At 35.5% G+C, this 25,267-nt stretch overlaps 1 protein-coding gene across 2 annotated transcripts; it reads right to left on the minus strand.

Annotated features, from left to right (window-relative positions):
* Positions 1-211: 211 nt before the first annotated feature.
* Positions 212-7,716, minus strand: LOC129234637 (uncharacterized). Of its 2 annotated transcripts, none has more exons than XM_054868671.1 (4): positions 7,654-7,716; positions 4,289-4,351; positions 3,096-3,499; positions 212-606 (listed from the first exon to the last, which is right to left on the minus strand). In XM_054868671.1, exons 2-4 carry the CDS (start codon positions 4,347-4,349, stop codon positions 253-255), a joined length of 819 nt encoding a protein of 272 aa, XP_054724646.1. In that variant the 5' UTR covers positions 4,350-4,351; positions 7,654-7,716; the 3' UTR covers positions 212-252. The 2 variants fall into 2 exon arrangements, with proteins under 2 accessions (XP_054724646.1, XP_054724647.1); XM_054868672.1 differs by having other exon boundaries at positions 513-601.
* Positions 7,717-25,267: the final 17,551 nt, after the last annotated feature.

Here is a 25,267-nt window from a genome sequence, read left to right on the forward strand (position 1 = left end):
AGGTGATGCTCAATTAAAATTTCATGTGTATCAAGCAGACTTTAATAGGTTTAAGAATACTTCCAAATTAACAAAAATAGAAAGAAATGGCAGAATTTGTTCAGAAGTTATTTCCAAATTGCTTTTTGAAAGACAAAATTTATTTTGCCACGAAGGATGTATCGTAATTGTTTGTATTTGCAAAGGAAAAGAAAACACGGGTTATCAAGTATTGCTCTCTTTTAATAAATTCACTTAAACTGCGTAAAAATTTCAAACATTTTTAATTCGATGGAGAAAAAACTCTGTTTTCATTTTTTTCGGAACAGACATTGGAATTTGGTCTAACAGTTCTGCCAAAGTTCCTTTGTCGAGTTCTTTGTTTATAAGTTTCAGCAGAGCATCGTTCAATTTTTCCATTGCTTCTTCGTGAAATTTATAAAAAAGGTTTCTACCGAATCCAGTCAGAATATTCAGGAGCATTTCGGTCCATCTGCCACCACCTAAAAGACTTTTAAACTCAATTTTTAACTGTCCGAATGTAAGATTGAGCTTTAGATCATTCATATGCAGGCGAGTCTCGCCACTCGTTGATACATTTAAGTCTCCGTAGCCATTCATTCTAACCTGCAGAAAAGAAAAAAAATTAAATGAAGAATAATATCAGCAAAAAATATTTTAACATACAAGGGGTGATCAAATGAAAAGGAACGAAACGACACGGTGTTTGCAAATGCAGACTTTATTCAAAATATACACCATAGGCCTGAGCATAACGATCCCACTGATGAACAAGCCGCAGGACTTCTTGTTCCCACAATTCCTGTGCGTTGCAACGAGACCCAGTCCTTCACAGTGTCCTTGAGTACGTCGTCCGAGTTGAAGTGCTTCCCTTTCAGGTGTTTTTTCAGCGGACCAAACACATTGAAATCGCAGGGAGACATGTCCGAACTGTAGGGCAGATGGTCCAACGTCTCCCATTTGAACTTGTCCAGTTCCATTTGTGTGACTCTGACAGACTTGTCAGAGACACATTTCTCCCCGTAAACGGTCACCATCTGCCCAAGAACAGCTGCCGGTTTCTCATCTTCCACTGTCAGAAATCGGACAACACTTCGCTGCTCCCCATCGTGGAATTTTACAAAGCGAATGCCATCCTGTCCTCATACGCACTGCCGCATCATTTGGACGCCGCTCTTTATAAGAGCCTTTGTTCTCTCCTGCGCATGCTTCGATCCCAGTCAGAGTCTCCAATGGCATCCCGAGATGTCTCGCTACATTCTCCCATGGCGGAATATGCAAATATTTAACTGTTTCATTTTTATGTCGTTTCGTACCTTTTCATTTGATCACTCCTTGTACAATGAGGCTCAAATTACAGGACCGACTAAATAGTTTGACAGTTTAGGGGGAAAACTAAACAAAGAATAATATTAACAAAGAATATTGTAACATACACTGAGGTTCAAATTAAAGTACTGTTTATATAGTTTGATAAGTAACAATATGGTAGTTGTGCTCAGTTTACAAATTCAAGAATCATGACTCAATCGTCTGCATTTAATGACCGAGACCAGCGACGTGAGTGTAGAATTATCAGGGTTAACACACAAACAACACTGCTTGAAATAACCACATAAATCACTATGGGACACACAACGGACGTGTCCATTGCAACAGAGTAGCGAAATTTGGCTTTAATGGGCTATGGCAGCAGAAGACAGACTCGAGTATCTTCACAACCAGAATGAGATCCTCTGAAGCGTCTAGGGTTCGTGATAGTATCGATCAAAACCTGGGTTTTAGCAGTTATTTCACGATTTTAGCTGTTAAGAGGTCATGGTAATGTTTGAAAGTGATTCATAGCCCACGAAGCATTGAACTCTAGTTCTTGGGACAAGGCACTTTACAATCTGGTGTTGACTCCATAACGATGTGGACTTTTTACATTCTATGAACCTAGTCCTCAGGTCTAATTGAACAGCTGACTGACTGAAAATTGTTATGTCAGGTGCTTAAAGATCACTTGAAACCATTTACGGATTTCGTCTATCCGAACAACGATGTAATTTTTGGGTAGTGCTTTTTACCATGTCACCTGGCCACAAACAGTCGTGATTTGCAAGAGAAACATTTCGGACTGTTCCTGCAAATGATTTAGTCCCCTAGATCACCCGACATGAATTTCATCAATGATTCATGAGGCATAAACGAGAGAACAGTTGGTGCACAAAACCCCGGAATGGCAACACTTTCACAATTAAGGACGTCCATAGTGGCAGCATAACTAAATTTGTTTTGTAGAAAACTTCTAACAACTTTTTGACTAGTTACTACGTTAAAATGTTGCGTTTCACCGAGCAAAAAGAGGTCCGAACGATATCAGAAAGTATACCATTACTTTTGTCACTTCAGTGTAATTGGTGTTTTTACGCTTTTAAGTTTTCTGAAGTCAGTGATAATCATAATAGAGCGCAGAGTCTACGTAGGTAAAAGCACTCGTAGCTAATGTGGGGTCTAGGTGCTACACCTCAAGAAATACTTCAGAAGTTTAAGAATAAAACCAGCAAAAAGAGGTCCGAAACGATATCAGAAAGTATCCCACGACTTTTGTCACCTCAGTGTAATTGCTGTTTTTACGCTATTAAGTTTTCTTAAATCAGTGGTAATCATAATAGAGCGCATAGTATACGTGGGTAAAAGCACTCACAGCTAATGTGGGGTCTAGGTGCTACGCCTCAAGAAAATCTTCAGAGATTTAAGAATAAAACCAGCATTTTCAAGTTTATATTGCACACTAAAATCTATTTCATTTGATTTTTTTTTTTTTTTTTTGCTTGTGTACGAAGATGAGAAGTAAAGCAAAACTGTCATAATAATTCAGCGAAATTTGGAGTTAAATTCGGTAAAATTTTCACCTTCGGCTAAAGTTTAAGTTCCATTCAGCAAATTGAGACTTTCCGCCCTCCTAAAATTTAAGTTCGGAGCGCTCTTGATCACAATTCTAACGACATGAAGATGAAGTACGACATGAAAAAAAAGCTAGAATTGTTACCTTGTGCTGATACTTGCAGATATTTTCATCACATATTAATGTACTGAAACATACTCCTTACCTCAGTAACATTGATTGAAAATGGACCATCGCTATTAATTGGAAATATCTTCAAAACTTTTCCATCCATGTAGCAATAACCTTCTGCGGATAGCTTTGGAAGTGATAGGCTGAAATTTGCGAAGCCTTTTTCTAAATCAGCTTTTAAGAGCTCCAGTCGAAACTGCTGGATGCCAGTGATGGTAAGATTGCTCATCCTCAATGAAAGAAGGGCTAATCTGTCATTGATGTCCTCGTCGATGTTGGGGATGACTAAGGGGTCGATAGGAGGGATGCCAATGTCCGGAATACCTTCAGGCATTTGGTCACGGAAGTTCTCCAAAACTTCGCGGATGAATTCGGAAAGTTTTTCGTCATATTCCTCCTCTGTGGTGCTGAAGAAACTTTTGCCGTTTAGTTGTATAGCTGTAAATACAAAAGTGCAAGAAGTCATAAAATTCTAATAATGTGAACGATCCTAGTTTATCGTCTGGACCAGATTAATTTCCAGGACTCTAGAATTGCAATGGCGCTTGCATTGGAATTTGAAGTTTTTGACATTATTCGCTCTATCAACACATTTGACGTCTCTTTTCATTACAACGCAGGGGAGGGGGAATTTATTCTATGCTGTGAATGCCTTCAGTTGGCTCATGGCGCATTGCAGTAGTAAGAAAAAGCTTAAAAAAAGTTTAATTACAAAGGAAGTTCGGAAACTTAACTAATAAAACTTTGGACCCTGGTTGCAACCAAACTAGGGCCTAAGCAATCAAACAGCCTTGCTTGGGTTCATATCTAGTGCAAATTAACCTAAATCCAGAATTTGTTCAGATCTGTAGCCTTTAAGGTCTTATTTGATCGTTAGTAAATTGAATTAAGCTGTGTAGATGATGCTGTGTGTTTTAGAAAAGTAACTTCGGCCACTTTTTACTTAGCTTAAGAACAAAGGGAGGCCTAACTTTTTTTATTTTCAAACTTATGGAGACCACTTGTGAGCTTGAATCAGCTTTATAATACTTTTTTTCAATATTTATTTGTTCTCAACTATTTTTCATTTAGTTTTGAAATTGTTTGTAGATGTTTAATTCGATAAAAACGTAATACTTTGGCATCCCAAATGTAGACTGAGGATAAAATTAGGGAAATGAAAGATTGCATACAATAAAAGAAAATGCAGATTAACATTTATTTCAAAGCACATAAACATCAGCTTACCTTGGGTTGAAATATGAAGTATCAAAAAGCAGAAAAAGGTGTTAAGAAACAGTCTCCCCATTTCTGAAAATAATGTAAACAAATGCATTACATTACGTTCTACGTTTTCGTCCACTACTACGCCTTTAGTTCTACGTTTTATAAACAAAACTGATGGTATTTTATAGAAGGACACTTAGGTAAGCCATCGTTGTCTGACACAGATCAATGTAACTGACTCTAGCAATAACAGATCGTGTGACAAGTCCTCTCTTCTACCAAAATTAGTGTGTTGGACTGAAATTGAATATTTCCTTAGTTTGTGCCCCCCCCCCAGCCAAATGCTGCATTTTTAAGAAAATTTCTAATTTTAAATCAAATCGGGTTGGCATTAATTCGGTTCAAAGCAGTTTCTAGCTCTCGGAATTATCTTATCACCTGAAACATTTAATGCACTGCGTGGCGTTTTATGGTTCGCTCACGTATATTGATCCAAGAACAAAAATGTGTTTTAGTGTTTTGCTGGAAACATAAAAATGTTAGAAAATTTCATTTATGGTTTTCATAACCCTTCTTTCCTATTGAATCTATTTTATTTCCTATTTTAGTAAAAATTTAATTGGTGTAGAATATAATACAGAAAATATTTCATCCAATTTTTAATTAGACCATTTTCTCTCGAAAATAACTGAACATTCCTTAACATACGGAATAAATACACTAAATTTGTCATATTTCAGTATTTTTGGAATTCAGTATTTTTGAGCAAATGCGAAGAACTTATTTAACTTTATTCTTCTAATTATTTTTATAAATTAAAGGTTTCAGTTCAAATAACAGACAACCATAAAATGAAACAAATAATAATCTTAATCTCATTTCTGATACATTAGGTGCCCCTCAAAAATATTTAGACGTTTTCCCTTCCCCTCACGCCACCCCCAATAGAGAGCAGTAAGTTTCCCTCTGTCATATTGATTCTTACATATAAACTTACTGCGTAAATAACAGGTAATATGCACTTGATTAGAAGCTATTAATTAATGCAAAAGTAAGAGTTTAAGGACTGTAGAATGTAATTATTTACATAAACATAAACATCTCAGCTCTACTCAGTACGTTTATTCAAATTACTGTTTAAATTATTGCGATCGAGTTTATTTTAAGTGTTCATTAAGCAAAATATTTATCTTTATTATAACAGCTTTCGCATGTGAAATTTGCTCATTTCTCACTAAAATATCAGAATTATTAATTTGTTATCTATTACCACCTGAATTACTTGCACAAGTATTATGAACGTTGATTTAATAATTATTTTGGAGCTTTGCTCATTTGCACAATGGGTAAAATCTTGTGCCGTTCATTAATGGAGTTGAATGCATTATTCATTTCAAATTATGAAACACAAAAAAAAGGGCCAAAATGTAGACAATATAAATCAAAGCAGCATTTAGATCTTTTAAAATTCAGCTTAAGAGTTAAAACGATATATATATATATATATATATATATATATATATATATATATAGTTTAACGTAGTCTTAGGGCGTGCGTGAAGGATCGGGATATTTGCTCGCTATAACCGAGTGCTTGTAAGAAAACGGGTTTCAGAAGAAACATAAAAATGCACGCATACTTGTAGGTTTTTTATTTTGTTTCTGTTCGGCTCAAAAGTATTTGGTTAATTATCTTTGAATTGTCTCATTGTCTCATTCTTGTTTTATTGCTTTTCAAAAAATACGCGGGCCGAAAAACATCGCCAGGTGCACCATTGACTTCGTAAAAAAGTTAGAAGTTTTTCTGCAAGTCAAAAATTATTAAGTCCACTGAGGATGGTTCTACTAGAAGTTCTGTACATTTTTCGAAATCATCACTTTCATTTTTATATGTATTTCTTCTTTTTTTTTTTTTTTTTTTCATCTGGTTTAGCTTAAATTTCAGATTCAGTAAGTTTCTCGAAAATGATAATATTGACGTTAACGAGTATATAATTTTAAAAAACTTATCTTCTCCGCAATTTACAAAGAAAAAAGGATGTTATCACTTGTTCTCAGGATTTACGACGCCTTGCTAACTTTGGGCTGACTTCAACTCTCGCTAACTTTATGTTAACTAAAGGTCAACCATTTTTGTTTTATGAAATATTCAGTAAGATCTACTCTCACAGTTCATCATAGCTTTTGTAAACCTACTGAAACATTCCTAAACTTTGATAAAGAATAAAAAAAGAAGAAAAACTTTAACTCATGAAATTAATGAGTTTGATGTGATAATTAATAGTAATTACTATTACTGTTAGATGGTCGCTCGTGTTCATTGTTTATTGTTTCTACCAATCTCTTTGTCTATCAATCCGACCCGTAAGTATTTTTCTTGAAGTCAGTTTCATAGCTGGAGAAATTCTTTAGTCGTCAGTATATGTTAGTAACAATTTCATTAATGACTAGTTTTTTTTTGAAATAGTGGCCAACTGTTTTTACTAAGGAAGCGAAACGATATTCATTTATAAGTTGGTAATATTAATAGTCCTAAATACTTTAATTAATGTATGTATAATGCCTTATTTGAAAAAAAAAAATCATAAAAGTTGCATAGTGATTTTGATGGAAAAGATAGAATCAACTAGTCAATGCCTTTATTAAACTTCAAGATCATTAATATTTTTTTTTCTGAGGTGGCGATTAGGCGACAATTCACAGAGGATTTTTTATTCATCATTTTTTTTTTCATTTAATCGCCCTGTAGGCAGTGTAACCGCTAATTTCCCATCGAATAAATACAGTTTCTCTCCATTTTTAGATAAAATGTAGGTTTTTACTTTAAAAAAATAGTAGTTTTAATCACAGATTGAAAGCATGACGTATAAACTTTTGCAACCGTTGCCAAATTTTTGAAATCGTAGTATAATACTAATAATAGTGTTGATCAATAACAATAAAAAAATATGGGAATTTTTACCTGATAGTTTTAAAAAGACAAAGCTAACAAAATAATTAGCAATAAGGTTTTGTTTTGTATAATAATACTCTACGCAAAGTATTAATAGCATAAAATACTACACTAAGAGCTACTGCACACTGCATTTCATTATATCTGTTAGTATTTTCGTTATTAATGCTTTTAATGCTAAAGATATTTCTCAGACACACGCTGTATAATTATACAATGAACATATTACTCAGTAGATACAACTCAGAAAAAAATAGCAGTGAAACAAACAAGAAATTTTTTTTCAGTACTGACGGTTTTATGGTAATGGAGCAAAACTACTTTGTAACTGCTTTAATTTAACACATACGGAAGGTAATTTAGGAATAATTTAAGCAATCATGTAAACATACAAAATGCACAATAATAACACACACAATACAGCATTTCTTACCTGTTACTGTCCAAAGTTGTAGTGCTGAAAAAAGAAACTAATAAAATCACAAGAACAATTTTCGTCGAAAATGAAATAAATTTATCGAACTTGCACCGAATGCCATTGTTTCTAGCTGAAAATGCAGATAAGGATTCGGGGGGAAAATGTCCACTGATAGCGGAAAATTAGTTTTTAATCATCATTTTATTTTTAATGCTTTGCTAATAAAACGATTATGGAATTTTCAAACTAGTAATTTGTGTAGTGGTTTTCAAATCCGAGAACAGTTATATAACTCGGTTGTATGGTGATATAACTTGTGTCATTGCTTGTATGAGAGAACTCGAATGGAAGACACACAGCGTAAAATATATACTATGTACAGTGAAATCTCTTTGAAGCGAACTTTGAGAAATCGCAATTTTGTTCGTAGAAAAGGGAATTTTGTAGTAATGGAATTCAAGCAATGTGTTTGAAAGTAAATCAGGATTGCAAATTTACTTCGTTGAAAATAATATTGCGTTGTATAGGTACTCGTTATAACGGAATTTCACTGTATATGTATGAGTATGTTTTACTGAAATTTCTTACTCGACTTTAAAAAAGCAAAGCATTGAGACTATGAAGCAAATGTACAAAATGTAAAGTCACAATGACTTTGTAAATGTGCACACGTGACTGAAAACATTCCATGCTGAAAATAGTTTTCATGTGTTTTAAAAACTACTGAGAATTACAAAGAGATGTAGAGGGATTCCACGGTATTTTTGACCTTATGTAGAGTCCGTAACGTAACCTTTTTTTGCCATAACTTTTTAATTTACCGTTTGATTTGCATATTATTTTAATTTGAGCTGGTGTGTTGGTAGGAAAAGATCAAAATAAAATAATATGCTAATCAAACAGTAAATTAAAAAGTTATGGCAAAAAAGGTCACGTTACGGACTCTACATAAATGTCAAAAATGCAGTGGAATGCCCCTGTACTGAGTTTTGTTGCTGGTTGTTAATTTCAAGCACAAAACAGGAAAATAAATGTGTAAAAACTGTTCAAATATTTAGAAGATATTTTATGCGTAATGCTGCTTCTGGTGTTGTCGAATTCTGAAATAAATTCCATTTTTACTTAAAATACACTGATGGACAAAATTAAAAGCTGGAAGGCTTTTTTTACGCATTTCTCGGAAAATATTACATAAAACCTGGATAGCTGGTTGTTATATAACAGCACTATGGCGCTGGTGTCGCTGAGATTAATTTAGGTATTCTTGTGGGCGTTGCTAAGGCAGCATTTTTTGAGGTATAAAAGTCTGCAGCCGCTTCTCAGCTCATTCCACTCTACGAAACAGTAACGATTTGTATGGTGTTTCTTGAAAAATCTAGTTGTTTTTATTGATTTTTGGGTGAAGTGAGTGAACATCATCGTTAAGGCAAAGGTATGAAGTGGAAAATTGTGAGTAGACTTGAAGCAGGACAGTCCCAAGCTCAGGTTGCTAGGGAATTGGGTGAAAGTCCAAGCGTTGTTTCGTATTTGTAGAGTCAGATTAAAAGCAGTGAGACAGTGTCCAGAAGACCAGGACAAGGTTGTCTGAGAACAACAACGCCCAATTAAGACCAGTATTTGTTACTTATAGCCAAGCATCAGAGGACGTCTAAGCAACGCAACTGTCTAGGGACCTCGCTGCTGCCGCAGGAACATTATAGTTTCGAGCAAGACAGTTGCAAGAGGCTCGGTGAAAGGGGGTTGTATGCCAGGAAACCCGCCATTTGCATCCTTCTCACTCCCTTCCAGAAAAGAGAGCGTGTACAATGGTGCAGACAGCACCAACACTGGACACAGCTCCAATGGGCTAATGTTTTTTCCACAGATGAATGTAGATTCTGTCTACAAGTTGATTCTGGGTGGATATTTATATCGAGGGATCCTGGGATTTGATACCAACCCAGTAATATCATGGAAAGGGACCATTATGCTGTTGGAGGATTGTTGCTTTGGGCAGGTATCAGGCAAGATGCCCGCACACCACTCCATGTGTTTAACACAGGTTCCGTGAATGCCCGGAGGTACAGGCAGGAGATCCTACAACCCTATGTGTGTCTTTTCAGGGGTGCTGTGGGCCCTCAATTCGTTTTTATGGATGACAATGCTGACCACATAGGGCTGTCCTGTTGAGTGGTATCTAGAAAACGAAGATATTCATCGAATGGATTGGACAGCCAAATCTCCTGACCTCAACCCCAATGAACATGCTTGGGATGCTCATGGGAGAGCTATTGCGATATGCCAACCCTCACTCAGAGACATTCCGGAGTTAAAAACCGCTCTGGTGGATGAGTGGGAGGGTCTTCCACAAGCACTCCTTGACTCTCTCATTAACAGCATGTATACTCGTTGTACATGCTGTCTATCTATCAGAGATGACTACACACCAAACTAGAGGCGGCCACACTCCATACAAGCCTCACTTTTATTTCCATCTTTCATCCTGAAGTTCAGTTCACATTGGACATTTGGCAATAACTCTTGCCAATGAGTAGCACTTTAAGTATTGCTTTGCACACACTATTGTCTTACCAAAAGTTATGTCCATACCAAATTTCATTTATTTTTATCCAGTATTTCTCGAGATATTTGAGAAAATGCCTTCCATCTCTTAATTTTGTCCACCAGTGTATATTTATTTATTCTATTCTGAAGAATTAGCTTTAAGTGAACGTATTTACAATGTACATAACAACATTCAACTCACAAAAACTAACAACGTCCACACACAGAGTCAACTGCTTATATGCATTTCCAAGCTACAAAAATTCGCATATAATTAAACAAATACAGCAGTTTGCCCGCACTTTACGACAGAGAAAGAATTAAAACTCCAACAAAAATCAAAGGGTATATGGGATCAATTATTTTAGATGATCTAACTCTGATACTTAAATAGTGGCTCAGATCCCTTCGAATTGTTTACTAGGAATTGGATTATTTATCAACTTCTTTTATTTAAGTTATGGACTTTATTTACGGGTGATTAGTGAATTTTAAAAGTTAAAGACCATTAGTTAAGGAAGAGTAAATATGCGTATTGGGCGTTCACAACGAAATGGTACTTCGTCCCGCATTCTCGAGCAAAGAGTTCCTTTTAGCGCAGGTGTGATAGGTGAGCACTTCCCCGAATTTAACTGAGCGCGAAAAGTTTTACTGTCCTTTGCTTCACTTGTTGTTACTTTCGTTATTCTTATTTTGTTAGTTAAATACATTACAAATTTTGAAAACTGTTGCTTTTAGTGAAAAATGCAATGATCATAAACCTTCTTCCAAAATCAGCGAAATAAAATCGTCGGATATCACGTGATGAAGACCGGAGCCAAGTGCCTTCACTTAGTAAACATTTTTACTTGAACACTTCATGCACATTAGAAACACTTCATTAAGACTAAAAATTTTAAATTACAGCGAAAGGCCTCTTTAAAACGTTTTGGTTTTGATAGCACGCGTTTCATAGCTGCCACTCATTTCGAGTGAATAATGATACTCAATTTGGAGCTCACAGATCATTTTTGAAAGTGCAACAACCAGGCTAACGCTGACAAATGCCGTTAAAATAAAAATTCGAATATATAATAGGAAACATGGTAAATAACTAGTTATGGTTAATCAACCTGTAATTTGTTGATAGGTTCGTAGTCTTCTCTTTTCATGATTTAATATTGATTGACTCATTTGGTGCATCGGTGCCCACGTTGCGACGTTTAGTTCTCGCATGAATTTCTTGTTGCGTAATTAGTTTTTTTCACTGATGAAGAGGATCAATTGTAGCCTTGAAACAGATATATGCTGTATTTTCTTTAGATTAAGTGTTTTATTTACGTTGGTTTTTCACTTTATTCTTATTGTAGCTCAAAGCTGTTTCGATCATTTTTCATTCAACCTGCAATGGGCAATATTTTCTTGTATTATCAATGTAAAGTTCGTAATCACTATTCCAGAAACAACATCAGTGTATGCTAAAAATAGGTTATTTCAAGAATACCCCCACCACACTTTTTTCCAAACATCAGTTTGTACCGGCAGAGTGATTTATTGTGTTAATGCATCTCAATCACCAATAGTGAATTTTCTTAACATTTAAACTTTGAAACAGTTTCTTTCTTAAGAAACTGGCATTGCTGCTTTTCATCAGCTCGAAGTTTCATTGGTAGGTACTCATTCTCATTTTAGATTGTTTTTTTTTTTTTTCTATTATATGTATCATTTCACATCAAGTGAGCAAGTGGTCCCCACCCGAACATCTTCGATTTGGATGAAGTTTTATAAATGTGCAGAGATGACTTTGAAACTAATAACTTAGCACAAAGTATATACAGAAATATTTGGTTGCATATTTTTTTTCTTTTTCTTGTTTCAGCTTAGTATTATGACTTTCCAGAATGGCAACATGACATAAATAGGAGTTGAATCAGAAATCACAGTGGAACTTATAAGCGATATTGCATTAAGAATACATGGAGACAAGAAAGCACAGGTGGTTATTCTGTTTCGCCATTTTTTTAAAATTGGCGGATCTTTTTCGAAATTAATGTCAATACCAATGCAGCAAAAGCTAATCACACATCCATCCACAAAAATTCCATTTCGCAGCACCCTTGTTTACAAAATTAACTTTTATTCTTCTTTTATCGTCTCTCATGATTGATATGTTCTGTTTTTTTTGGGGGGGGGGGGGCATTGACAATTGCTTTTATAGGATAACACAAGTTTTGAATTAAAGTTCTCTTCGCCGTCTAGTTTTTAAAAAAATAATCTTCATCAACCATGAATTGTGAAATATTATATAACTTTTTTTTTTTTTTACCGTTGAGTTGGAAAACCAAAAACTGCTGATGCCACCAAATTAGAGAAATCAATATGGTTCTACGTTTGATTTAGTTCACTAAACGTATTTTTAGTAAAAACTCTCTTGATTGCTAGTAGAAAATCACTTTTATTCATTGCCATACATGAAAACACTAAATCAAAATCTTAAATCAATACGCAATTCCTTTGTATTATTTAACATTTTGTTAATGTAGCAAAATATAAATTTCATAATAAATTACCGTCTCTTAGAGAAAAATATACTTTAAATGCCGAAACAATAAAAGCAAACAACTTTGCATGCTACAGTGAAAGGTCTGCTTAATTTAAATTCTTTTCCTAAAATTTACTTAAAATAGGAAATTTATAAAATTAATTTTTAGCTTCAAACGATATGTAATTTTGGTGTAAGTAAGGAAGAGCATATGATGAAAAAAGTAATAAGTAGTATTATAACAACTAAATTTTCTGGGTTCAGTCTCACCTATTTTTAAGTCACAGGCATTTCCAGATTTAAATATTTCTGCTGCTGTAATGTTCACCCGAAATATCAATATAATTTAAATTGAAGACCGTTTCAAAATATTATTTTGGATCAATTCACGAAAGATGCATTTGAAAACCAAATTATATGTCTGATGGACAAATGCGGGAATGTATTCTTATCAAGTTTCTTGCATAGGTTGCTCTGATATCTTGCTGGTTGAGCTTTGAAGATCTTGTGTTTGTGTTCAAACAGGAGAAATTAGATTGGCACAACGGAAATAATCCTTATTTGTACACAAACTGGTTTTCTTCCGCTATTTTAACAAAAGGAAATGTTAAACCCCTTATTTCATCTGAAGTCAACTTATTGGGGCCAGGCTATATTTTCTATTCATCTATTAACAGATACTATACTTAGGTTGTATTTCTGCTGACTTTTAAACAAGGAAAATACAGACACTAATTTTGATTCAAAAAATAAAGCATTTTTAAATGTTATAACTAGTTATTTTTTAGTTCCATTTTAAAGAAAATTTATCTAATTTACATAAATTTTATATTTAAAAACTTGACATGTTTTTCAATACGTAAGTGATTGAATATTTCTATTCGTACAATCTACACTCTATAATAAAAAAAATCGAAGCACGAAGAAGGAGTGGCCCGATTGAAATGAAAATTGGTGGATGGAAAAACAATGCACAAAATATAAATGATAAAATTGTCAGAACAATAGAATAATTTATGTCAGAGTTATAGTAACAAGTTCAATAAGGTGTTGACCTGCCTCTAGCCTAGATAATAACTGAAGAAAGGCGTGGCAAACACCGATAAAGCTCCCGGAGGGTGTCCTGCGGTATTTCTTGCGAAATTCGCGCCAATTGTCGAACGAGTTTATCAACATTCCTTGCCAGATGCAATCGCCATCCCATCATATCCCAGACATGCTCGATGGATGAGAGATCTGGCGAATCGACAGGCCACGGAATAATTTGACAAGCTTGCAAACAGTTCATAGCAACACGTGCCGTATGTTATCTGGCATTGTCGTGCTGAAAACCAAGCTAAGGTACTGCAAAAGGAACGGCAGCAAAACAGGTATCGTCGACGTACCGCTGTGTAGTAAGTATACCTCTAATTACGACCAAAGGGGTCTAGCTATCAAAGGAAATGGCACCCCATACCATAATGCCTTGTTGGGCGTGCAAAAGTGAAACCAGGATCCTCCCTCTGCCCTGGGTGTCACCAAACACTTCTTCGATGATCGTCAGGACACAGTTGGAAGCGGGATTCGTCGCAAAAGACTATACGTTACCAGTAAGCATCATTCCAACCTGATCGAGTCATGCACCACTGTAATCTGACTCGGCAGTGTGTAGGCGCCAGTGGCAGGTGGCGTAACGGTCGGCGCGAGCGTAGATTTCGCTGTCCCAACCGTCTGTAAATGGTCATGATGGGCACTGGTGTTTGTGTTGAATGTCTGATGGTTCATAGAGACGAAGAAAGCGCTGTGACTGATCGGACAATCACTCTGTCATCACGGCGCTCTGTCATCACTCTGACGCTGAACTCTGCCATTTTCCACTAATCCTTGACAGCGTCTTTGAATCGCCGCATCGCCTCGACTCAAATAACGAGCGATTCTCCGATTAGATCAACCGGTCTTTTTCAATCCAATGATACGACCTCTTTTAAACTCTGACAGTTGCTCGTAATGAGCACGAAACATGCAGCGAGACATTTTTAAGTTGTTGAAAGGTAATCTAAATCGCAATCAAACCAAAAATTTTAACAACTGTTGAAGAACTGCTCTTTATATACATCTATTCCTGCAACCTATCACTTCTAAGGGATCTTTTTTCTGACATTTGACGACATTTTTACGCAGATCATAAGCAATCACTTTTAGAGTTAAGGTACAACAATATAATATTTTCTCTAAAATACTTTTTACAGTTTTTTTCCAATACGTAAGTGTAGGAACATTTCTATTTGTGAAATCTATCACTTCTACAGGATCTTCTATGTGACATTTGCCGACATTATTATGTAGATTTTACATGGACAGTAGCTATTAGTGAAGGAACATCAGTATTATAGTCTCTCTGAAACACTTCTCACATTTTCTCCACTACGTTAGTGGTGAAATATTTCTACTCATGCAATCTGTCAGTTCTAAGGGATCTACTAAACATCATTGATCGACAGTATTACATAGATTATGCATGAGCAGAAGCTATTAATTAAGGTACAGTATTATTATAGGCTTTTTAAAAAACTTATTCATGGTCCGTAATTACTTTATTGCTGACACACTTCTATTCATGCAGTGCATCACTTATAAAAGATCCCCTGTTAAATATTTAGCCCATCTCTGAGTAACTTTTGCGTGGGCAAAGTAACAAATGGCACGTAGTTCGTGTATCTGTAAAGCTCGTGAAAAAATTTCGTAAATGCGCTAATGATGAAAAGTTTCTATTCATTTATAGCTTGGCTTCCAAAACATCTATCGTTTGATGGTTATCAGAAAAAAAAATTAATTGCAGCAATTTTAACTGCAATTACTAATATAGTTTCACGTACATCAACATAAAATTCTATGACTTTAGTCAGCTACTTTCCTAGCGACAAAAATATGAGTGCAAACTTCAAACCAGGAGGAAAATATTTTACTGAAATAAAACTGAGCAAAAAATTCAAAATACTATTCAGGAACATGGCAAATATCGAATTGACAAATAATACAGTTATTTTCATATTACATTGTGAAAAATTATGTACGAGTGATTTTAACATCAAATGATTGCCCATTTTTACCAAAGGACATATAAAAAGAAAGCGGGGCATCACTACTTTCTCTTCAGAACGCAGCCCAATGAAATACGTTTAAATAATTTTTCCCTGGAGAAAAACTTGCATTCATGTTAGCAATTCAAAAAATATTTTTTAATAATTCAGCAGTTTAATTAAACTCAAAATTTTCCTTAAAATAAGAGATCTCTGAAACAATATCACTTTGCGATTAATGAAAAACACAGCAAATAATACTTCACGAGGCTTGTCGTGACTAAAGTTATTGACTCATATTGACTGTAATTCAATTACCTCAAATGAAATGCAAAATACTTGAATAATTTATCACTCAAGAAAAATACGTAGAACAGAATGCTCAATGCAAATCATCGATTGAAAATGGATAAGAAACATTTCTTGAATTAAATAATAAAGTATTTATTATGAAAGTTTACTAAAATTGCTCTATGTAGTCAAAGCACTGCATAACGCAATTTTAGTAAACTTTTATAATAAATATATCCCTCCCCCCCCCCTTTTTTTTTTGAAAACAAGTCAGTCACGAAATACTTATTTCCTTCCATCACATACATTTTTGAAAAAAGTTAAGTTTTACTGCAGCAAAGGTCTATTTTTAATGATTGAAATAATAACTACTATTATTACAATCATAAGTTAATAATGATATTTAAAAAAACAAGAATATAACTCTTAAATAATCGTATTATCAGATTGATATCTATTTGCATCAAAAAAAGAAGTATTTGTCGCTTTTTACAAAACATTTAAAAATTCAGAATTTTAAAATAGAGAGCCTTTTGTTTGGTATTTTCGGCTATAACGGTTCCTTTATTTTGACATGCAAGAATAGGAATTCAAATTTCAACTAGAACACTCACAATTTTTCAAAATATTGCGTCTAAAATTTATTTGCTAGCGTAATAGGTAACGTAGACATGTTTTCATTTCCGCCCGTAGAAACTGTGTTATATTTCATTAAACTGCTCAAAAAAAAAAAGTTGTCCCACTCCCCTTTGGATTCTTAGATCCATGTTTGCACGGGGTCGTAGGACTCGACCGATGCATCGGCCTGGCCGAAGCATCGGCGCCGATGGTTCAACAAGTTAGCCATCGGCATCGGCATCGGCGGCCGATGCAAACTTGCAGGAAACATCGGCCCATCGGCCTTAAAAACATCGAAAAGCCGATGGAATTGGCCGATGTTTTCGAAAAAAAAAATACCTTTTCTGTTTTACTTTTTAATGCAAAAGTAAAGGGCGTTTCTGTTTTGATATAAAATTGTTTACTTAAACTAAAGTATGAATTTCTATTTTAGTCACCCCTGAAAGAGTTTTTAATAACGCATTCAGGTACCAAACAAGTTAATTATTGCGTTGTTTCTTGCGGCTGGATGTACGTATGTATCTCTTATAAGTCATAACACAAAAATGGTAAGCTGTAGAAGGTTAAAATTTCGCATGTGGGGTGTGCGTACGTTCCAGTTGTGCACTTCAATTTTTGTTTTCCATCGGGTGTTCTAAAAAGCCTATTTACTCATTTTTGTGGCCATTAATTACTTATTTCAACACAAAAATATAGCGTCTCAGACTGACGATACACTCTATAACAAAAAAATCGACGCACCAAGAAGGAGTGATCCGATTGAGACGAAAATTGGTGGATAGGAAGACAATGCACAGAATAGTAAATGATTAAATTCTTAGAACAATTGAATAAATTATGTCAGAGTTACAGTGAAAAGTTCAATAAGGTATTGATCCGCCTCTAGCCTAGATACAAGCTGAAGCACGACGTGGGAAACACCGATAAAGCCCCGGAGATTGTCCTGCGGTATTTCCAGTCAAATTCGCTCTAATTGTCGGACGAGGTTACCAACATTCTTTGCCAGTGCAATCGCCATCCCATCATATCCCAGACATGCTCGATGGGGCAGAGATCTGACGATCTGGCAAGTCACGGAAGAGTTTGACAAGCTTTCAGACAGTTCATAGCAGCACATGCTGTATGTTATGTGGCATTCTCCTGCTGAAAACCAAACGAGGGTACTGCGAATGGAACGGTAACAAAACAGGTCTTAGAATGTCGCAGACGTACCACTGTGCAGTAAGTGTACCTCTAACTACAACCAAAGGGGTCCAGATATCAAAGGAAATGGCCCCCCAGACCATAATGCCTTGTTGAGGGCCAGTGTGGCGTGCAAAAGTGAAACCAAGATCCCTCCTCTGCCCTGAGTGTCTCCAAACACGTCTTCGATTATCGTCATGACACAATTTGAAGCGGGATTCGTCGCTAAAGGTTATACATCCCCAGTCGGCACCCTTCCAACCTGATCAAGCCATGCACCACTGTAATCTGGATCGGCAGTGTGTAGGCGTCAGTGGCAGGTGGCGTAATGGTCGGCTCGAGCGTAGATTTCTTTCTCCCAACTGTCTGTAAATGGTCAAGATGGACACTGGTGTTTGGGTTGAATATCTGATGGTTCATAGAGATGAAGAAAGCACTGTGACAGCTGATCGGACAATCAATCTGTCATCACGATCTGTTGTGACCCTAGGTGGACCGCTAACATCCTGACGCTGAACTCTGCCACTTACCACCCATCCTGGCCAGTATCTTCGAATCGCCGCATGCTTCGACGCAAATGACGAGCGATTCTCCAATTTGACCAACCGGCCTCTTTCAACCCAATGATATGACCTCGTTTAAACTCTGACAGTTCCGCGTAATGAGCACGAACCATGTGGCGAGGTATTTTTAAGTTGTTGAAAGGTAATCTGAATCGCAATCAAACCGAAAGTTTTAACAACTGTTGAAGAACTGCTCATCTGCTGGATGCGCAGTTACGATGCGCTAGAGATCAAACAATTCATTCAATGGACACCAAATTTTAATCATTTGCACATCTGGTCAAAACAATCATGCATGAGATGTTGAAACAGGTTTTTGTGTCATTTTGTTAGATTCCTGTTGAACCGACGGTAATTTTTAGAACACTTGCATTGCCCCCTCCCTGTATTTCTGAAATTAAACTCTAGTTGCACTTCCGAGTTGTTTAAAACTAACACCATTCATAAAATTAGAGTTTTTTTTTTAAACTTAATCTATCGTTTAGGAAGAATTTAGAGCATTAATGTACGAAATTGATTGAAGACGTTTTGAATGGTGACATAATTCGGAAATCAAAGGGACTTTTGAATTTTTTCTTCGGAAGTGCTTAAGTCGACTCAGAAACCCTTCCGAGGCGTTGGTGGTACTAAACAAATGAGGCCGAAGTTGGGAACGAAGTTTTTTAATGTTGTGAGTTACTCCGAAATCAGCGGGTAATCTCCCCCCGCCCCTCCCTTGTCGTTTCAAGCATTTCTTAAATATTTAGCGATTATTTATTTTGCTCAAGAAATGTCATTTTGCGTACTTCTCATTCTTGTTTCATCTTTGTTTCGTAATGCGCCATCTTTTTCGCATCATTTATAGCGGTCGATTTTTTTCTATTGTAAGTAACTATTTTCATGTATTTTTATAAAATCAATGAACGAATTATTTTCGTTTTCATCATATTTTTAATGATATGTTATAGAAACGTTTCAAGGATTTTCTATTAAGCAATTTTTTAAATTTCAGCAAATTATTGTTAAATTGAAAAATTTAATTTGAACTTGTTTGTAGTGCTTCACAAAAGATTTTAAACAATCAAATTGTTCGATATCATGTGTGAAAACATCAGATCAAGTAGTATATGCATTCAGTTATTATTGTAACGGATTCGGTGCGACTTCCACTTTCTTGAAATGAAGACACAGTTCTTGATAAAAACACAGGAGTTTTATTTACACTATGTACAGTAGAAATCGTTAACAACTGCTAAATTAATCATCAGCAATTAAGCAAATATCACTCAACACCGTAAACTTAACGGTTACACACGTATTTACTTCCAAATACGAAAACAACACAGCGAAATGCCTCGCTATAAACAGAGCAAATACGCTCTCAGTTCGAAATCTCAATCGACACTCTCCTCTTTATCCAGCGTAACGGTTTATATACACACCGAAAAGAAATCTCTCAAATATTCCACACGCTTCTGGAAAATAGTAGACCGTTATCAAATTTTATCAATGAACAAAAAGGAAATAGGGGATCGTATACTTTAGCCACATGAAAAGGGGTTGTATATTCATTACGGGAAACTATTTACAGGTTACGTTACTACAATAATTACTATTTACAGGATTTGTAACATTATTAACTTGGAGTAAATATCGAGTTTGTTTATTGTAGCTGCGTTTTAAGAACCTCACTCTTTTCATGGCTATTTCTTTTTTCAGTAAAATTTATGTCACTGCTGTTCGTTCTCTATCATCATACAACAGTCAAAAAGAGAAGCATAACTACATCCTATGTACATTGTACGTAGTACGATCCAAAATTTCGGGGACAAGCTGTAAAAAATTCTACCCAGAATAGTTCACATTACCGAAGCACATCCACCTTGAAAGGGTCACCTTGAGGGACTATGTACCAGCGTTCATATAACTTTTGGAAACACTCCTGGAAGCCTTTTTCGCAACCTACTATGATGCAGCTTTATCTTCTCCTGACAGAAGAAAGCGGCGTCCATGCAAATGTTTTTTTGCTGGGTACAAGTAGAGTCATACGGAGCTAAGACCGACGAAACGTTAGGTTATTTGTTTGTCGTATCAGAGCATTGATCAATCAAACCATGCATCCTCAACATAAGAGTTGCCATCTTCCCCACGATGAAGCTAAAGCAGCAGTGGAAGAGTCCTTACAGGAGGTTGTGAAAAATGGCTGCCAGGAGTGCTTCTAAAAGCTATACGAACGTTGGCAGAAGGGCATAGTCGTTCAAGGTGATTATTTTGTAGATAGATGTGCTTCGGTGATGTGAACTATATTCAGGGTAAGGTTTTATACTGCTTGTCATCGAATTTTTAGATCATGCTACGTATGTATGAGTTTTCAACTTACTACTTTATAACGTATCTGAGTGACGCAAATTTTAGCGTATGAAGACATCAGAAGAGAATTTGTGATAATTAACTGAGGAGGTGTTCAAAATGGATATTTTGGTCATCTATATGTTCTTAGGTACATATGCGTGTACAGATGTGCCGAAAAACACTTGTAAAGTTTGAATTGAGTGATCGTAAAATAGAAATTAGGTCGAAATTTGATTTTTTTTTAATTACAAGTCCTTATTCGTAGAAAGGAAGTAAAGTGAAATGAATAAATGATCCTTTAAATCCCTGACAATCTTATCAATTTATTTCCGTTAGATTTCTTTTTGCCATCGGCCAACGGCATCGGCCATCGGCCATCGGCAATCGGCCATTTGGAGGAAAACAATCGGCAATCGGCCATCGGCCATCATTGAACAATCGGCCAACAATCGGCATCGGCCCATCGGCCAAAAAGTGCCATCGGTCGAGCCCTACGGGGTCGGTGATTTTCCTTCAGGTGACCACTTCATACACCAGCGCTTTCTCTTGCGTTCTTTTCTTAGCTCAATTGACTAGCAAGTACAGAAACTCCTCGTTATATCGCGCTAGTCCGAAGACAACAAAAAAGCAAGATATAGCCAAAAACGCGATAAAACCGAGGTCATAAAAATAAGGATTTATTTGGTGTGCAAATAAATGATGTGTGTGACTTCAAAATAATTAATTTAATTTTGCACATGAGGACGACAATTTTAATGAACGCAAAACATTAATTTAGCTCATCAATTGTTCTTTTAGAGTAAAGAAAAATTATAATTTCAAATAGGGTAGACCGACCAGTGATTGAACATTTAGTAATTTGTTTTGAAAAACTAAGTTTTTAAAACATTATTCTTAGATCAATTGACAGTAATCATTTCCTTCTACACATTTTCAGAAAGAAAACGACTAGACAATGCTGTGTTTGTCCACTGCTTGGGGTGTTCATTCATTGGTAGCATCTTCTGATTGTTCATTCACTGGGTTCCGAGGCACTTTTTTTTATTTCAACCCAAAAACCCCAAGCAGAATCCCATAAGTTCTTAATTTTTTTTTAAAAAAATAATTACTTACATCATCTAAAGTGTTTTTGCTGTCATGTGGCAAATTACTACAATTTTTAAGGATGCTATGAATTTTTGAAAATGTAATATCGCTGAAGTGTTCATTCAATAGTCGGTCTAACAAACTTCCGATTTTTTTCCTGGTCAAATGAAAATCCAGAGTTGCTACAGAAACTGCAATAAGTTATGGTGAATTTAAGACACACCAGTTTTGTTTAGCTCATGAAAAGAAAAGACTTTTCCTGATAGTTGCAACACTTTTCGATCAGTGGTTCCGAATTTAAATCAACGTGTTTTTATTTTTAACTTTTCGAGAGACAATCGAAAAGCGCGATAAATCCGAATGCGCGATGTAGCGAAGGATTAATATATCGCCCTTTACATCTACACCAGGCAGTTATCGCCAGAAAAGACGAGCTGATGTGTGCATCACATGACTTCCTTTTACTCCAATGTCATGATAAAGTGCCTCATAGTAAACAAAGAAACACTTTAAATATTTTCACCCCAAGTTTGTTGCGAACCGAAGCAAAGAGAACCTTTTATACAGACTAATTTTCAAAAAAAATGGCAGTTTTAATGTGATTCAATAGGAAACTCTCTAAATAAGGTGAAATTAAAACCAGATTATTAAAAAAAATTCCAAATTTATCGCCAAGTTGGCGACAAAACTTGGCGACCAAAAGCTTGTCGATATATTGCCACGCGTTTGCCAAATTATAACACCACTTGAGTTTGCATTGAAATTAATAACGATTTTACCTTAAAAAGGTGTAAAAGACTCCTTTTGGAACATCCGAATGAACCAAAACCGAAGGTGCACAACTAGACCTCACTAGGAGTCTACGAACCAAATTTAAGCTTTCTAGGACATATCATTTTTGAGTTACGCGAGATACATACACACATACACACGTACATAGGGACGTCAAGAGAAAACTCGTTGTAATTAACTCGGGGATCATCAGAATGGATACTTCGGATGTCTATACGTTCTTAGGCATATATCCACGTGTGGTCGAATTGGAAAAAAAACTCAATATTTTGGAGGGGGGGGAGCCAGAAATATGGAAATTAAGGCCGATTTTTGAGTGAAATTTTTTTTGCGAATACAATGCTTCCTTTTTTGTAAAAGGAAGTAAAAACGCCAAATTTGTCACCAAGTTGGCGACAAAACTTGGCGACCAAAAGCTTGGCGATATATTGCCAAGTGTTTGCCAAATTATAACACCACTTGAGTTTGCATTGATTTTACTCCAAAAAGGTGTAAAAGTCCCCCTTGGGAATATCCGAATGCAACCAAAAGGGAAGGTGCTCAACTAGACCCCACTAAGAGTCTACGTACCAAATTTCAATTTTCTAGGACATATCGTTCTTGAGTCATGCGAGATACATACGCACATACATTCGTACGTACGGACGTCACGAGAAAACTCGTTGTAATTAACTCGCGGACCGTCAAAATGGATACTTTGGGGGTCTATACGTTTTTAGGCATATATCCACGTGTGGCCGGGTTGAAAAAATAACTCAATATTCTTCTGGGGGCGACAAAAATGGAAATTAAGGCCGATTTTTGAGTGAAAATTTTTTCGCGAATACAATACTTCTTTTTTACTTCCTACAAAATAGGAAGTATTGTATTTGCGAAAAAAATTTCACTCAAATTTCGGCCTTAATTCCATTTTGCTCACCCCTGAATTAATGCTGAGTTTTTTTTGAACCCGACCACACGCAGATAAGTGCATAAGAAAGTGTAAAAACCCGAAGTATCCATTTTGACATTAACCGAGTTAATTACAACAACTTTGTCGTGACGTCCGTACGTACGTATGTATGCCGCATAACTCAAGAACGGTATGTCCTAGAAAGTTGAAATTTGGTACGTAGACTCCTAGTGGGGTCTAGTTGTGCACCTCCCCTTTTGGTTGCATTCGGGTGTTTCTAAAGGGGTCCTTTGTCCCTTTTTGAGGGAAAATCATTGTTAATTTTGATGTACTCAAGTGAGTTATAATTTCGCGGACACTTGGCAATATATCGCCAGTCTTTTGGTCGCCAAGTTTTGTCACCAAGTTGGCGACGAATTCGCGATTTTTTTTTTTTTTTCTTAATCTGATTCCAATTTGGCCACTGGTGGTGATATTTAGAGAGTAAACTAATGAATCACATTAAAATTGCCAATAATGGGAAAATGACATTAAAATTTGAGTAAAAGGAAGTCATGTGATGCATACATCAACTCGTTTGTAAAAGGAAGTAAAAATCAGTTTTTCTCTCCTTCGCAGCAAATTACGTTTCATTTCATACATTATTTTTGTTATTAATATTTAGATAATGTTAAAACTCTTTCTGAGACACCATGCATTTTTCATACTTTGATATAAAGTGTAGATGAGAAAAAGGGGAGTGGTTTTTAAATACATGACGTTTTTCATTAAAAATTTAAAAATGACTTCATATTAAAGTGCACAAAACAAAAATGTCAAAAAAAAAAAAAAAAAAAATCACAATTTTCAATAAAAGTTTTGTTTGGAGTCAACGAGGTCCTCCCCCCCCCCTTCCTAGCCCCTTTCATCCGACCTCTTAATTATTTAGAAAAAATTACACGAATACAGAGTATAAGTAAAACAATAATTAAATTACAATTAAAAATTTTTTTAGTCTATTTAAAAGTAGTTTTTTTTTTTACTTGACGTTTTGCGAAAGGTGGAGTTAAGTTGTGGAGAAAATGAAAATTACGTAAAAATGAAGCAACTAAATTTATGAAACAAAACCATTGCAGGTTTCAATAAAATTCTCATAAGTTTTTTAAAAAAACTGATTTTTTCTTTTTCTTTCTTTTTTTTTTTTTTTTTTTTGATAAAAATCAGATTATCTAACACCTCTGAACTTCTCTTGCTCTGACAGAAAGTTCCATGTTCACTGAGCAGTGTTCCGCTCCATACCTCTAAAAAACGCCTTCAAAAGTTAAAGATTTGAAATGCTTTTTTTTTTCTTATTATTATTCAAACACAGTAGCTAAGTTGCTTGTTAAAATAAATACTTTTACCGAAGTTCTGTTCGATGATCGAGTTTTGACAACAAAGTTACTGAAAGCTCAAAAATATTAAGCCATAAGTTAGAAATGACGCAAAAAAGGTTAATAAAAGTTGCCTTTTGATGTAAAACATATTGCAGACGGATGCAGTCGATGGCGAGAGATCTTTCAAATTTTTCATCAAAATAAAAAATGAATTTTTTTTAGCGAAACCGTATTCGACTTCAATGTTCATTTTTTCGAATATCTTAGCAAAAAACATTTGATTGTCGCTCATCTGTATCGTAACTTGTGAACTAAAAGCGATAAGCATAAAAAGATGCAATAGACTTGGTAGTGTTTGTAACAATCCATGTGCAAGACTGTATCCATCAAGCTTT

Source organism: Uloborus diversus, chromosome 1 (assembly GCF_026930045.1).
Source record: "Uloborus diversus isolate 005 chromosome 1, Udiv.v.3.1, whole genome shotgun sequence".
Lineage (NCBI taxonomy): Eukaryota > Metazoa > Arthropoda > Arachnida > Araneae > Uloboridae > Uloborus > Uloborus diversus.

Bases quoted from the DNA above. Each gene is read 5' to 3' on its own strand.
- LOC129234637 (XM_054868671.1), bottom strand. From the start codon at position 4,349: ATGGGGAGACTGTTTCTTAACACCTTTTTCTGCTTTTTGATACTTCAT. The intron at 3,500-4,288 runs GTAAGCTGATGT...TTGTATTTACAG, and splicing joins ACTTCATATTTCAACCCAAG to CTATACAACTAAACGGCAAA. The intron at 607-3,095 runs GTAAGGAGTATG...TCTTTTCTGCAG, and splicing joins TTTCAATCAATGTTACTGAG to GTTAGAATGAATGGCTACGG.